The sequence below is a fragment of the Ips typographus genome, linkage group LG2 (assembly GCF_016097725.1).
Source record: "Ips typographus isolate SLU linkage group LG2, UJ_Ityp_2.0, whole genome shotgun sequence".
In the NCBI taxonomy this organism is placed as follows: domain Eukaryota; kingdom Metazoa; phylum Arthropoda; class Insecta; order Coleoptera; family Curculionidae; genus Ips; species Ips typographus.
In genome coordinates, this window is record NC_138423.1 from 24,370,102 (window position 1) to 24,386,502 (window position 16,401).

At 32.3% G+C, this 16,401-nt stretch overlaps 1 protein-coding gene across 5 annotated transcripts in view; it reads left to right on the top strand.

Annotated features, from left to right (window-relative positions):
• The window catches only part of LOC145724243 (lachesin-like), a 97,586-nt gene extending 92,909 nt beyond the window's left edge, over positions 1–4,677 (top strand). For all 5 annotated transcript variants that reach the window (XM_081972406.1, XM_081972405.1, XM_081972409.1 and 2 more), the window contains one exon: positions 4,480–4,677. In XM_081972406.1, coding sequence (XP_081828532.1) covers positions 4,480–4,586 — 107 coding nt within the window. In that variant the 3' untranslated portion in view covers positions 4,587–4,677. The remainder of the gene's footprint in view (positions 1–4,479) is intronic.
• The last annotated feature ends 11,724 nt before the right edge of the window (positions 4,678–16,401 follow it).

Below are 16,401 nucleotides of genomic sequence, written 5' to 3' on the forward strand. Positions count from 1 at the left end.
TGAAAGAAACCTTTTTAAATCAAGAGTATTTTAGAGATACAGGGTGTTGAAAATTACCTTACCACCATTTGAAGCAGTTGTAGAGAGTTTTTGAAACCCTTTTTTCCTTGCGATAAATCTGATTTAATAACTTCAATCCTATTTGAGTCCGTATTCTGTTCTCGTTAGGACACTAACTCTTGTCAACACGATCGAAAACTTAATATAGTTGTGAAACCTGGTTATCCATTTTCGATGCTTTTTACCTTGATTTGCTCTCTCGTTCTTATCGGAACGTGAGAAGCTTTTAACGAACCTTTAGATACGCCGAAGGGCCTAAAAAAAGTTTTTTCTGGGTTAAAAGGTGAGAATGGGAGTTTAGTTCTTCATTTAAAAGGTTACTTTATTTTATTTACTTAAAAAGGGTTGAGTACTAATTTGATGCTTACAGCAAGGAAAAAAAAAAACGTAAAAATCTTGTTAAAACTTTCAGCGTCTCTTGTGGGGGACGGCAAATCAAAGATAAAAGCTCTCGTACTGACAAACTTTTGAACTTTTAGGATAAGGTTAATGTCGCAAATTCGAATAGTGAACGAAGCGGAATCACCTGCTTAGCGAGATGAGCTCAATTCAATTCGAATTCGATTTAATTCCACTGGAAATGGAAATTTCAAATCTTTTTACTTGAAGGGAAAAAAGACGCATAGCGGAAGAGAAATTGGTGTATTTCATAGATTCGGCAATGTACGATAAACGCAAAGTGAGTTACGGCTTTGTATGGAAAAGTTTTTAATATAATCCGTGCGGATTCGACAAGTACGAACGTATCTCTCGCTTAAAACGTTGTAAAAAAAGTTTTGATGACTTTCACATGAATATTTTACATTTAAAAGATTAATAGGACGCAGAGCTCTTGACTTCGTGGAATTTCCTGCTGAATTACAGCCCCCTAGATACGCAAGGGGGAAAAATGAGAATTAAACTGCGGAAGGTCTTGTTACATAAAATGTGAATTTCAGAAACTTTGTAATATTTTTATGTGTGTACAGAGTTGTTCAAAAATTCAGTTTTACTGAATTATACAGGGTGTCCCACAACGAAAGACATAGATTGATATTGGAAAAAGTATAAATAGGAGAGTTTTGAAAATTTGGCAGGATACTGATGTGGGCATGCCCAATCTAACTAAAACTATTTTCAAGATGGTCGCACTTCCGTTTATCCCGGAAGTCGATCACAACTTTCTTATTTTAAATAGAACATCCTATATTTTATTACATATTTGGATTTCTCACAAAATTCTGACCAACTTTTGTGTACAATGCCCTATGCCTATCTCTAGCCGTTTTCGAAATATTTGATGTTTTTCCAAAAAAGTGACAGTTGCAACGCTTAACATATTTTTGTACTTTGTCAAAACCGTATTTCATTTTGCAATGAAACTTTGGGTTATTGCAAATAAAGGATCGTTTTATTAAACTGAGGGTGCGTAATGACTCATTTGTATACAGGATGGTCAAAAAAAAAATCATAAACCTGCCACTAAAAAAAATGAAAAATTTCAAGTTTTTTAAATAGAAACCCACATTTTTTATGACGGAATCATTTTGAGAATTAAAAATTACTATACGTTTCAATTTACTTGCCTATACCTAAATCCAACCCATTTCGTTTTATTTGAGAATAAACATTTTTTATTCATAAAACTCCAGATTTCTTGAAAATTTCTCTCTCTAATTACGTGTGGATTTATGTCACACCAGTAGTGTGAATTATGTCTATTGAACACTCCATTTGTAGTGAATTTGGCCTCGTCGCTCTAAATAATATTATTCAAAAACAATTCTTCTCCATAGTGACTAGTCAGCAAAAACTCACTAAAAACCACTCTCCTCGGAAAGTCAACCTCTTTTAAGTGTTGCACTAATTTAAATGAAAAAGAGTGAAATTTATGTTTCTTCAGTTTTTGAATTGAGCTTTTGGATTGCCTGATTCTACGGAAACTTGTCTTATTGGCGAAGTTGGATTTGCAACAAAATAGCCCAGAAATTGCAAGTTCTACATTTGCATTATTAAGGATTGGTTTTGTTTTAATAGCTTTTCTCTTCACAGATCCCGTATTCTTAAAATTTCCAATTATTTGCTTGACAGCTTTTGGTGATGGCTTTGGTTTTTCTGGATAACGAGCGGCAAATACCTCACATGTTCTACTCACAACTTTATCACATTCTCCGTAAATAATGAACAGATTTAAGTAATCTTGGTTTGAATAACGTAACCGCTACGGCATATTTGCAGTTGTTGAAACACTCAAAAATAGTGTTATTAACATGCCCTGCAGGTCTCCAATACAGTGCGTTTTTTTTAACGCGCAACATAGGATTTTACGTGTTAAATTTTTAAGCCCATGTTAGATCATGTTGTTTTGGAACTACAAGTGTAAAACTTGACAGGTGTGTGTTTAGTACCCTGAAGCTTAAGTAAGTTTACCAAATCGGTCTAAAAAGTGTTTACAAACTAACCAAAAATCATTTTTTTTCGAAAAGATTTTATCTTTCCATGCTCCCTGTATGCATGGTAGGTGCTTGTTGTTTTTGATACTGGCACGGCAGGTAGCAGGTAAAATTTGGCCTAGAAAGTAAAACAGGGTGATCAAAATGCTAATATTAACTTTGTATCAAGAAAGTTAAGAACAAAAGAAGTATTTTTATAAATGATTGTTCAAAGTGACCTCAGTTTGAAGCCAAACAGTATCCCACACGATTATAAAATGCCCTTTTGACGTTATAAATAAATATGTCACTCAACCTGCTACCTGCCCTGCCAGTATCAGAAACAACAAAGCACCGACCATGCATACAGGGAGCATGGAAAAATAAAATCTTTTCGAAAAAAGATGATTTTTCATTAGTTTGTAAACACTTTTTAGACCGAATTGGTAAACTTACTTAAGCTTCAGGGTACTAAACACACACCCGTCAAGTTTTACACTTGTAGTTCCAAAACAACATGGTCTAACATGGGCTTAAAAATTTAACACGTAAAATCCTATGTTGCGCGTTAAAAAAAACGCACTGTATAAGTTTAAGATTTTTTTTGACGACCCTGTATACCAATGAGTCATTACGCACCCTCAGTTTAATAAAACTATCCTTTATTTACAATAACCCAAAGTTTCATTGCAAAATGAAATACGGTTTTGACAGAGTTTTTGGAGTTATTTGTAATGTTATATCTCTCTCACCTAGTTTATTCTTAGGATAATTTGTACAGAGATGACGGAATTGACCAATAGTAACGTCTGTTTTCACGGTTTCTATAGAAATTGATGATGATCCTGAACTGCCTCTAAAATAACGAAACTAAATCCTTTCTGACATTTATCCTCTAAACGTGACAAAATATATGGTAAAATCTACGTAATTCAGTTCGATTTTCTAATTGAAATATCCGATCAGACAGACTTTCTTTACGATGACGGTAAAGAACCAACAGAAAACCTGCGAAGCAAACAGGGCCGTAAACATCCAGGAATTGCTTTCAATTGAACGAGGCGGGAAAATGCATTCGATTTAATGTATTTCTCGTTAACGGTTTCGGCCGTTGCTTTTCATTACTTTCCTGAATTAAGAACCGACTTGAATAGCTATTGTTTGTGAATTTGTACGTATTCAACCTCCCTTCGATTGGCGGTAATAAAACGATATTTCTATAGTTCTTTTCTTGGTAGTACGAAAAGATTGCTTTTCACTCACTTTTTATGCTAGCCATTTTAAATGCATATACGTTGAAAGTGTAAAGTTCGACGTGGGCAAGTTTGGAAACATGTCAAGGGGAATTTTGATTATAACCCTGACGTGCTGTAAAGAAAACAGTTTGAAACTAGTTTGCTAGGTTGCATATACCAGTTGGAAATTCTTTGACAGCGTATATAACATGACCCAAATGCTTTACTATATTACTAACACGAAAAAAGTGATATATAATAGAGAAAAAGTTGCAAAAGTCAGAGCTTTTTACATTTTACTGTAGTTATTTAGGTAAATAGAAGTTATGAAAAGTTTACACACAGTACGTACGTATACATACGTACCTATACTTTCAACAAAATTATGGTGCTCCACATCATTATTCTTTAAAATAGTAATGGTTTTGAAAAGGTGCATCAGACTGCTTTTTTAAACTAACTCCATTTCGACTGAAAAATAAAGTTATGTTATCACTTTGATACACAAGATGTGACATTTGTTGATTTTCTCCTTGTTAAGAATAACGCCAGAAAACCCTTTAATATAATATAGACTAATATGTAACTAATACTAATTAAACAATATTCTGGACGAATAGTCATAAAATTTTTCATCAATGATAACAACTGCACTCTTCTTTCGTGTCTTTTATACTGAAATCCTTCCTAATTTTTCCAATTTCCATGGAAATTGACCGAGTCGTCTAGTTTCGTTGGAAAAATATTAGTTTTATACTTTTTTTTTCTTTCAGAAGAAAATCCTGCTGCCATGATGCACAACGGAACAAAGAATCCATTAGTCTACCAGCAAAGTTTGTTTTACTGCCTTTTGGGCTTATGGACAACATTTTTAAGATAAAACACTGTTGATATAGCAGTTTGAATGTAAATTGTAATATTTGTAAAAAAATGTCTCGTAATAAAGTGCAATATAATATATAAAGTTCTAATCTGATACTTTTTTTAGGTTCGATATTTACCAATTTCATACAATTATATAGCTACTCTGTGCCAAACTCTCTCTAAAATACTTTAATATTTCCCAGTTGACAAACATTAATAAAAAGTGAACGGAGCGCAATAACGTGACAAGTCCACCTAGATTTTGAAAACCGCAACTTTACAATTCCCTCTAGCATCATTTATTACTGTGATACAGTTATTGGAACGGGAAATTAAAGGTTAGAGCAAACGTATATCATATATTACATTTTCGTGCATTACGGCGTAAAATATAGTGTTTTATGGGTAGTAACTCCGCAATTATTGTTGTTTTATTGCGTTACTGAAACAGGTCGAATATTTTATGTTTTTCTCGATTTTACTATGTTATCGTCGTATTATGTTTTCAACAATGTACTTTAATTAAAAATAGTTTTATTCAGTGATTTTTTTTTTAATAAAATATATCAAATCATGGTAAGAGTTTTTGTTGAAAATGGTTTACGCAATGGGTTAATTTAAACACACACACTCTTTCAATAAATAAAAGTTTGAGTTAAAAATTTTTTTTTAATTTGTTTTAATAGACAACATATTAACACACCTGTCATTGTTCACATTCAAAATTTGACATTTAAAATTAGGATGACGTCACATATGCTAGTCCTAGTTTTTCAAACAGTCTAAAATTTCAGATTATAGTTTTGTAACACTATAAACCATTTTGGCTGGTTAAATTCAAAAACTCAAGCGATAAATCCAGCTTTAGTGAATCTGGCAGTACTAATCCTAGCTTACCTCTTCCAGTCTCTATTTGCCAACATCAGCATTACCAAACAGGAAAAGTGTCCAGAAGAGATCATTTGCGTTACCTTCAAACACGAAAACTTTAGTTAATTTACAGCATTTCCTTAAAAGCAAAGTTTGCAAAAGCTGAAAGTCCTTAAAAATTTAAAAGGAGCGATTAAACATTCGTTGAAGTTAGCTGAAATTTTAGAAAGTATTCAATATTACTTGCCTGTAACAAACTGGAAATTAAAATCAACTTAACCATACTTTGCAGAGTTTGACAACAAAAACAAGGAAACGGAGTGTATCTAAGGTTAGTTCAACCCTTTAAACCAAGGTTTGTAACATTTTTTTTTAAAAAATTACAAAATAACTGAAATATTTGAAATAGAACGAGCAGAGCGTTTTTGACGTCACGATGACGTTATTTGGCAAAACCATAATTTGACCAATTGACAAATTACGTCATTGTGACGTCAAAAAAGCTCTGGAGCGTGAAAACAAATGCGGCCAATAAAACACAAAAGTGTAACTCTACTAGAAATATGAGGAGTCAAGTATTTTTTATCTTCCCTGATTTTGGACGTAACTTTTCAAATAAGCAAGTTATTGAAGATTGAAGAGAAAGTGTCACTCTCACTGTTTTCTTCAACAAAACGAAACTTTGACGCCCTCTAGCGGTATTAGCCCCTAAACGGTATTAGTTATTGACTTATGAAGCCATATTTTTGGAAACCTCACAGTCTGAACTATCTTTAATCTTCCCTGACTTTTTGACATAACTTTTCAAATAACCGAGTTATTTCGGGTCAAAGCTAAAGTGCACTTACAACTTTCTTCAGCAAAGCTAAACTTTGACACCCTCTACCGACCAAAAGGTATAAGTTATAGGTTGGTGTAAGTATAGGTGGGAGTATAATATCAAAAATTCCAAAAATCAATGTCATTATGGTCGAAATTCGCTTGAAACAAATTACTACTCTAATGAGATTTCCCATAAAAACGCATAATGCTGACAAGCAAAATTAGACCTTACCCATTTGTATTACAGAATTATCAATATTTCTATTTTTCAAATTGTTTTGTACGTCACGTGACTTTTTGGAATTAGGGAATTTTGAAATTTTTTGAACTTTTGACTTGTCTATTTTGTTCAATTATCCAAAAAAAATTAAGGTCACGTGACTCCGCCATTTTGTTAATTTAATCTTCAAATAACCGAGTTCTATCAGTGTAATCAGTGTTTTCTTCAACAGAGCTGAACTTTCACCATAAGGTGCCATAGTTTGACAGTTCTTAACTTGGTTTCTATGACAGTTAAGAGGTTTGCTCTAACGTGAGAATGCATTGCATAATTAAAAATCTTGATTTTTTGGGAAAAATCTCCTAATCTTCCAACTTTGTTGGTCTTTTTATTAGGTTAAGTTTACTTTTCCTCTTTTCTTCTTCACTTCTTCCCTGACTGAACAGTCTTTATAAACATTATTCGTTTGTTTGTTTACCTAAAAGCAGATCGACTGCCGTTAGTTAAGCAATTGTTGCTGTAACGTTCATCCAGACATGTTTCCTCAATTAATATTAAGCACATTCCGAGCGCAAAATAACGGAATGAGTTTCGGAACTCCGCAACGGCAAAGTTAAACTTTAATAGAAACTTTGCAGCGGCAAAACGGCCATCGACTCGCCACTTTTCGAGAATTTAGTTTGTCTTTTCGCTATATCAACTTGTTACGTACCCCGGTTTGCGATCGAAAATTGCTTTTATAATGGGCCCATCGATTTTAATAATCCCACTTTCTAAGCAGAAGTGGACTTCCCGTATTTTTCCGAATGAAATATTAACCGGAAAATTGAAAATCCCTGAACAACCACAATGATTGTAGAAAACCTGGAAGAGTAAAGTAAGAAACAAGTGAATTTTTGTAGTATGGTATTCAACGAGCATGTAATGTAAATTACATGCGAGTAGAATACTATACTTTTTCTACGAGTTTTAGTATTCACAACGATCATCTGCTGTCCTACTAATGGTCGGTTTGGTATCAAAAAATCAAAGTAAATGGAGATGATGTAGTAATGTAATAGACGGGATTATCCAGATCACCACAAAAAGGTAAATATTTTGAGTTTGGCAAATGAAAAAGTAAACGTTCGCGTGGACTAAACCCGGGAGTAATGACTCATTACTCATGGGTAGGTAGTGGATGTTATTATCAATTAAAAACCAGTAAATTATTAAAAAGTTGTAAAAAAACTAATATACTTAGTTGACCACATAGAAAATTGTATTATTGATTGGACTGTTCCAGTAAAGAAATGTGGTTTACTCACACAGCCCTAAAATCAACAGTTTACCCTAGTAAATCATTTTTAGTAGGTCAACATAAGACTAGCACGGTTAAAGTTTAAATTAATTGCATCAGAGTGAATAAAAAACCTCCGACTTGCAAACGCAGAGCACAACCGCACGTTAGGAATCTAAATTATGAAACAGATTATCGTTTGGAACAGGCAAAAACCTGATACTATTTATCACTACAAACGAGGTGATCATTATTTTAAAACATGGACGGTAAGTTGGGTCGAACCCAAAACGGCAACAGCTGTATTTTATTTTATAGCGGGACAAACCCACTACTTTCGACCCAGTGGAAAGAAAATACAGACATTTTGACGAAGGTCAAAAGCGAACGTATAAATTAACAAAGTTTCAGTCCGACAATTTCCATGAAATTTGATGGTTTTTCGGTAGTTTCGCAATTCGCATTTGGTTAAAGTTTATGAGACATTTTTAAATTTGTTTGCAACAGAAGTCACTTTTTTATTTTTATATTCAGACTCACTATTTTCTTCAGCAAAGCTAAACTTTGACGCCCTCTACCGACCAAACGGTGTAAGTTATTGAGTCATGTCCATATTTTTGGAACTCACAGTTTGGACTATCTTTTACCTTCTTTGACTTTTTGACATAACTCGTCAAATAACCGAGTTATAGTTAGAATATCAAAAATTCCAAAAATCAATGTCATTATGGTCGAAATTCGCTTGAAACAAATTACTACTCTAATGAGATTTCCCATAAAAGCGCATAATGCTGACAAGCAAAATTAGACCTTACTCATTTGTATTACAGATTTATCAATATTTCTATTTTTTAAATTGTTTTCTTTTAAAATCAATTTTTGTCGCTCACACTGTGTGCCAGTAAAGAACAAACAATAGGTCTGTTCGCAGAGGGAATCTCCAACTAGTAATCAGAGAAATAGATACATCCATTGGCCACAAGCCATAGTCACGTGAGCATTCAACCAATGAAACTTGACATTTACTGTTTCTGAGTCGGAAACTAGTCAGGGATTTGGAAACAGGTTTTGCAAACTTTTAATATAATTTTTAAGATAAATTTCTGTCAGGGGAAAACAAGAAGACTTTAAACGCAATATAAAATGAAGAAGAAAATGCTACCGATTTGAAAAAAAAAAGAAAAATAAAGAAGACAAAACGTTGCCAAAAGTAGACAATACAACTGTCGGTCGAAAAATAGAATTTCTACCACATTAAAGAAGAAGAATTGGAAAGAGAGAAGAATTGAATGAATGAACCAAAATTAGCGGACTTTTGCGACAAAAATTGTGATCCATCATATTGAAAGAAGGAGAATTAAAAGGAAAGAAAGAAGAAGTCAAGTTTAGTGGTCAAAAATATATATTTTACATCAGAAATTGTATTCTACCATATTAAAGGAGAGTGTTGAAGAATTTATTTAAATTGGCTAGAAGAAAAGAACTGGAAAAATACCACCAAATTAAAAAAAAGACAAGAATTGAAAGCAAAGAAGAATAGAGCAAGAAAAAACGCCAAAATTAGAAAATCCAACTTTGGCACCAAAAATTGTTATTTTGAACATTTGTCATTATTTGTTGAAAATGGTATTTTGCCAGTTTAAGACAAGAAGTACTACACTGTATAAACTTGATTTAAAATCTTTACCTATAATGACATTTTTCTAATTTTTTACTACTTACATAATTACTACACAGTAATTAATATAAGCTAGAAAGGAAATTATTGCCATGTAACTTTTCCCACTTGTCGTAAACATATTACTGTTATTCATAAAGTATACCAAATATATTTTACCCTGTTCACAAAACCTTCTCAACAGAAAATATATTATTCGAAACACTTCAGGGGGTCAAAAAGATTTAGATAGAACTAAATTAATTTACAGGAAAATTACGGTTTCCTGTTTGCTGGTGCTATTTCAGCATATTACATTAGATTTATTTGCAATTATATCCAATCACGCGATAATTCCCGTACTTTTTTTTATTAACCTACCTAAATAGCTTCAGCAACCATATTTACATCGTTCATTCGCGATTAGGGTTGTAATTACCCCATAAAACGGTGGCTATAATTGTCAATATAGCCGGAAATTGCCGTATTCGCTAAATTACTCCAAATTAGCTGGTTGAAAATCGCAAATCTTGTTAGGCAACGAGGTTTAAAGGCGTTTAATAATATCCTCGGAATTTTCCCGTTTTAATAAAAGGATTCCATTCTGCCCTTAATTGTGAATCGGGAAGAATGGAAAAGTTGCGAAAAGTTTGAGTCAGGATTTTAGCATCACAAAAGATTATGTTATTTTCGTAAATTTAACTCTGTGATTGTTGATGTGATTCTGGGTGTCTTAATGAATTTTGTTCGGAGGACAATAGACAAAAATAATAGCTTAGACTTGATCCTTTGAATATTTTAATGTTAATAGACCTTATCTAATTTTTTTTAGTAACTTGCGCCACTTTTTCTTTCTTCTTTCCCTTAAATTATTTGTCTTCTTTTATTATCTTTGGTAGAAATCTATTTTAGTGCAAAGTGTACTCTAAGCTAAGCAACTTTTTTTCTTCTCTTTCATTTAGAAAAAAAAAAAGAAAAATAGGCTTTATTGCTAGAGTAGGAAAACATTTGTCTATGTACACCAAACGTATATTATATAACTCTTTAGCCGCTCCACATCTGGAATTCTGTAGCACTTTACTGTTTAATATGCCAAATTTTATAATCGATGAATTCCAGCGAATTCAGAATAAAGGAATGCGAATTATTATTGGATGTAACAGATATGCTCCTGTCAGTAACATGTTGGCTTGTACAAATTTTTTAACTGTAAAACAAAAAATAGTTTTTAATTCTCTTATTTTTATTTTTAAAATTAGGAATAAACTTTTACCCGGCTATGTATGTGATAAGACCAAGACGTTTAGCAGTGTGCATGGTTATGATTTTATAGAGGATTGCTGGACTTTAATGATTTACCGGAGCGTATTCCACGTGTTTTTAGAGGCAGAATCTGAATCTGCAATAAAAAATTGGGGGTGCCATTTAAAAAATCAAAGTTACCCCCCTTCCCCCCACATGGAGGGGCAGAGGATCACAAATTTTGTCATTAATGTATTTCCCCCGCGGAATAATTCAACTTTGATACTAAACATTTTTTCGAAAAGTGCTTATTTTTCGAGATATTGAGATGTCTCACGTTAAATGTTATACCCGGTATATTGTGGATCAAGTTCAGGTCAAAAATGTTCAAAATGTCTAAAAATGTTTTAAAAGGTCTAAAAATGTTGTAAACTGTCTTTATTTTGTATGTTCTTTGTTATTGTTACTTAAGTTATTTATATTGTTTTTTTATATGTAGCTATTATGCTAAATAAATCCCTCTTATTACTTACTTACTATTTCTGAACTGGCAAAATACAGTTTAGGGCGCAAAATTATATTCTTTAATTTCGATACCTTTTTTTCTAAGTTTGAAAATCCGGTTTCTAAAACATTTTTTGGTAGTTAAAAGCTTAGATCGTTGACGTTTGTACTTACTACACATGTTAATGCGTGTGTTTTTTAAACAAAATTCTGTAAACGTGTTGTGGTGGCCCACATTTTTTCTTATTACCATGCGTAGTTAGCACTTTTCTACACTCAACACAGTGCGGAAACTGTTTGTTTCCACACAATTGCAAACGACAATTGGGAATGGAAAAGTAGCACTTTCTGTCCTTTTAGGAAAATAACTGTTTCAATGTTTGTTTTTATCAAAGCCATAACAATTATGACACTAAAATATGTACAGCAGAGGATTTCAATACTTCATTCAGTTCCGTTGATTCGCATTAAAAATAAAGTGGATCGCGACTACATAGTCTCCGATTTCAGCCCCTAAAAAAAAGTTAATGGCAACTAGCGTTGCATCCTCCTCTCTTTGCGGTAATAATTTAAATTTACGATCACCGGGGGGGTGTAACCCTGTCTTTCTGTGTTACACCACCCTATTTGTTGAACCATTAGTTCCACAATAAAGCGCTAAATGTGTGTCTGTGGCGGGCGGGGTTCGATCAGATTTCTGGGGTTGACAAATTGCGTTTTGTGCAAGAGGGGAGTTTAAGAAAAGTTAAGTAAAGTTACCGGAACGTTGACAGGCATCAACAAGGGTAACTTTATTGAAATAAAAACTTTTAATTTTGATATTAAGTCAGGATAAAGAAGTTAATTAAGCAGGAAATGAGGAAAGTAATTGATTTTGGTTAAAACAAACAAGGCGGTTTAATCGGATAATTTACCAAAACAAAGCAAATTCTAAATTCTTAAAAGTTTTGTTTTAGAATCACTCTGTATGTAGTTGAATAGTTTTACAAAGAATTTTCTAACATTCTCATTTATTAGAACTTGCAACTACTTTTTATAGGTTTGTTATTAATTTTAATAATTTGTAATTACTACTAATTCGGTTAAGAAAAATAAGAAAATCGCTATTTATTTATGTAATGAAGTAGAAAAAGTTTCATTTCAGGTAACAAACAGATTTCTGCAAAACGATGGTAACTGTTTTTCTTTTTGTTTTTTAAACACCCTGTAATCATGCTGTGATTAGCACGAAGTGAAAGAGCAACTCAAGAGAAAATTTTTGAGGATTTACAGTCGCTGAAACCCACCTCAAAAATGGCAGAGATACAGCTTTTCAAAATTTTGATGCCACATTCAAAAGAAAGTAAAAAAGTCAAATATCTAGGAAACGATTAGAGTTCAGAATACTTTCTGGCACTCAGTGGACTAGGTTTACACCCATTTAGAAGCTGGTAAACGTGGTCACAACTGGCAGATCGTTTCTAAATGTAACTGATTTCATTTTAAGCGAAAACAAAACTCAGAGTCGATCTCCACAAATATTACTTACACTCACTACTCCACTGTGGGCATATGGACTACTACTTTTTGATTTCATTTTATTTTTTGATTACCCTGTTTATGTTTAATCGTCTTGTGGTTAGCGTGAGGTAAAAGAGCAGTTCAAGATTAACATTTTGAGCTTTTTACATTCGCTGAAATCTTTAAAATGGCAGAGAAACGGAATTTTCAAAATTCTGATTCAATTTACCAAAAAAAGAAAAATAGTCGAAGAAAAACAGTTTTCAAAAAAAAAAATGTTGATTATCTCGTAAACGGTTAGAGTTACAAAAAAACAAAACAATGGAAGTTTCCAAACTTCTTCCTTGCATAATTTTGTCTAATCTTCTTATAAAAGTAGCAATATGAGTAAACAATCAGAAAATTTAATAGATGGATAGATTTAATGTGATACTATCAAATTTCTAAATTATTAACCCATTTTACTATTTCCACACACAAATCTGAGATAATTATGGTTGGAACACATATTTAAAACTGCTATTTTATGAAACTCACATTCATCTGAAAATGTGTTTATTACGTAAAATTGAACTGTTTTTATTTAGTTACATAAATAATTAATATTGTTGCAGTTTAAATATTAGATAAAGTTTGATTTTTCTTTGCTTTCACATAATTATACTAATTCTGATTTTTGGCCAAAATATCCAGAAATTGACTAATCACAACATTAATTTTCAAAAACAGCACTGTCCTAATAATTTAAATCTGCTAATAATTGCTCTAGCTAAGTTTATGAAGAAAATGTATGTTTTAATTCATAAATAAGTGATTACACACACTAACCTTGGTTATATAAACCATTTTGGCTGGTTAAATTCAAAAAGTCAAGCCATAAATCCAGCTTTAGTGCATCTGGCAGTACTAATCCTAGCTTACTTCTTCCAGTCTCTATTTGTCGACATCAGCATTACAAAACAGGAAAAGTGTCCAGAAGAGATCATTTGCTTTACCTTCAAACACGAAAAGTTTAGTTAATTTACAGGATTTCCTTAAAAGCAAAGTTTGCAAAAGTCCTTAAAGATTTAATAGGAGGGATTAAGGTAGCTGAAATTTTAGGTATTCAATATTACTTACCTGTAACAAACTGGAGCTGTTTGTGTGTGTTTGAGGATGAAATTTAACACACAAGTTCAAGTACACCTTACTTCTAACAAGTTTACTTTTATACATACTAGAGTAATATACATAATAATAAATGCACGAAATTTTGATTGTAATTTAAATTATTTTTACACTATTATTATAATACAAAATAACAAAAAAAATTTGTAAGTTTTTATTTTTTGTTTGGCCAAATGAATTTAAAATCTGGTTATAATCATGGTTGGGTATTGATCAAAAAAAGTCACGTGACACTTTACTGAAAAACGATTAAAATGGCGGAATTGCGTGTGCGTGTATCACGTGATTTTGACAGAACAGAAAAATAAAAAAATCGTAAAAGACAAATCAAAAAGGCCAGGACAGTAATCTTGAAAAAACTGGTGGGAATAAAGCAATTATACTTGTAAAAATGACTGTCATATTTAGCGTTTTTGATGGGTATTATAATACAAAATAACAAAAAAAAGTTTTTATTTTTTGTTTGGCAAAAAGTTCATAACTAATTTTCGTGCGGTTTTCATAGAAAACCTCTGGCCAAATGAATTTAAAATCTGGTTATAATCGTAATAATTTACGTGCCTACCTGGCCGGTATTTTACTACATACACCGGATTTTCCATTCAACTATTCACATAAAATTCCACTTGATACCGACGAATTAGCGCAAAGCGTTTTTCAATTTTCACATGCAACTACGCGTGTGGAAACCGAATCAGCCACCAGAACTCGATCAATTATAATAAAATATTTTTTCTTTATCAGATTAAGCGCTTTAAAATGAAAATTGCATCGGAATAAATCCCGCGGTCCGTGTTTTAATATACTAACTCGATGTGTCAACAACAGTTCCGTAGAAAAGTATATTTGCATGCAAAATTAGCTTTTAGGGCGGCGAGTTCTTTCCGGACGTGTGTCACATTTGTAATCCGATCTAAAAAATGCAAATTTCGCCACAGTCTCCCCTTAATTCTAACTTATTGTGCCCAAAGGACGTACGTATCCTATTAATATTAATTTGCCTTCATATGTAGATTGCCAGGAATTCCACATTCGGTTTAACAGATGTGCTAAGTAAGGGTGGTTGGTTTCAGTTAAAGGGTGCATTATTTACGGACCATACCATCTTGATACACCCAATTAAGTTTATTTCCTTATCGGTTCAGACATTTTATTCCATTTTCACTCAAGTAAATAAAGTTAATTGTATGAGTATTATGGTAAAATGGTACAAGAAAGCCCTTTTTGGCTCTTCATTATCTCATTTGTTTCGAGAAATACAAAAGAGAATATTGAGATGCATGGTATAAAATTAAATTTTTTGGATATACAGGATGGTTCATAAAGGCGTAACAGATAAAATATTAGTTTTTTAAACGGAACCCCCTATTTTTTTAACACATTCTTCGAATCTCTATCAAATTTTAAATTTGTTTTTGTTAATAATATCATATACCTAGACCTAATAGTTTTTCTAATATTTTAATGTTTTTACAAAAATATTAGTTTTTGCTATGATGGAAAATTGTCTGTAGCACCATTCTTTAAACACCAAAATGTGACCAGTGTCTTTCAAACTGTCGTCTGAGTCCTTAAAGTATTATAAGAGGTTTTCAAACGCTTAAAAGAGAAATTCTGATCTTTTAAAATTTCACCGAAAAATTGGTCTGAAGCCCTCTAGCGGCCAAACAGTTTAACCTACTTAACTAGTGTTGTCATATCTTTAGAAAGCCCATTTCATTGACTCTCTAATAACAAGCAAAAGTTTATAAAGTGTGGACCAAATAAGTGAGTTATTTATGATTTAATGAAACATTGCACAATAATCTAGTGTAATAAATCAACCAACCAGTCGTTGGTGAAATAATGCATCAAAACATTGAAAAAAAAAACATTGGTCATCTTTGACGCCCTGACGAAAACGACTAAACCTGTCAATCAAAGTAGTTATATCGTTGGAAAGCCCATTTCATTGGCTATCCAATGACATATAAAAGTCTACACATTATTTGTCCAATAAGATAGCTATTTAGGATTGAATAAAAAAGTGTATGAAAAGTTTTAAAAAACGTACATTTGGCAAAAAGTGTCTTGAAAACGTCAGTCAGTCAAACATGATCTAGAAAACGCGTGGAAATGATTGGGTATTGATCAAAAAAAGTCACGTGACACTTCACTGAAAAACGATCAAAATGGAGTAATTGTGTGTGCGTGTATCACGTGATTTTGACAGAAGAGACAAACAAAAAAAAAATAGTAAAAAACAAATCAAAAGGGTCAGGATAAAAATGACGTGGCTGTCATATTTAGCGTTTTCGATGGGTATGGTTAGTGCAAAAATAATGTATTGCCTTACTATTTCAATACAATTTGATAGAGTAGTATACAAATACACTAGTTATCATAACTTAACAACCAAAAACGCCATTATTCAATATTAGGCGAGTCATTCTATATCATAAAGACAAAAATTATAAACTGTGAATATGTAATATTGAACAACACTAGATATAATTTGCTGCTGGTGGCACTTTTTAGAATATCAAATTATGACACAAACAAAAGGTCTTTGATGCTGTGTAATACCAATT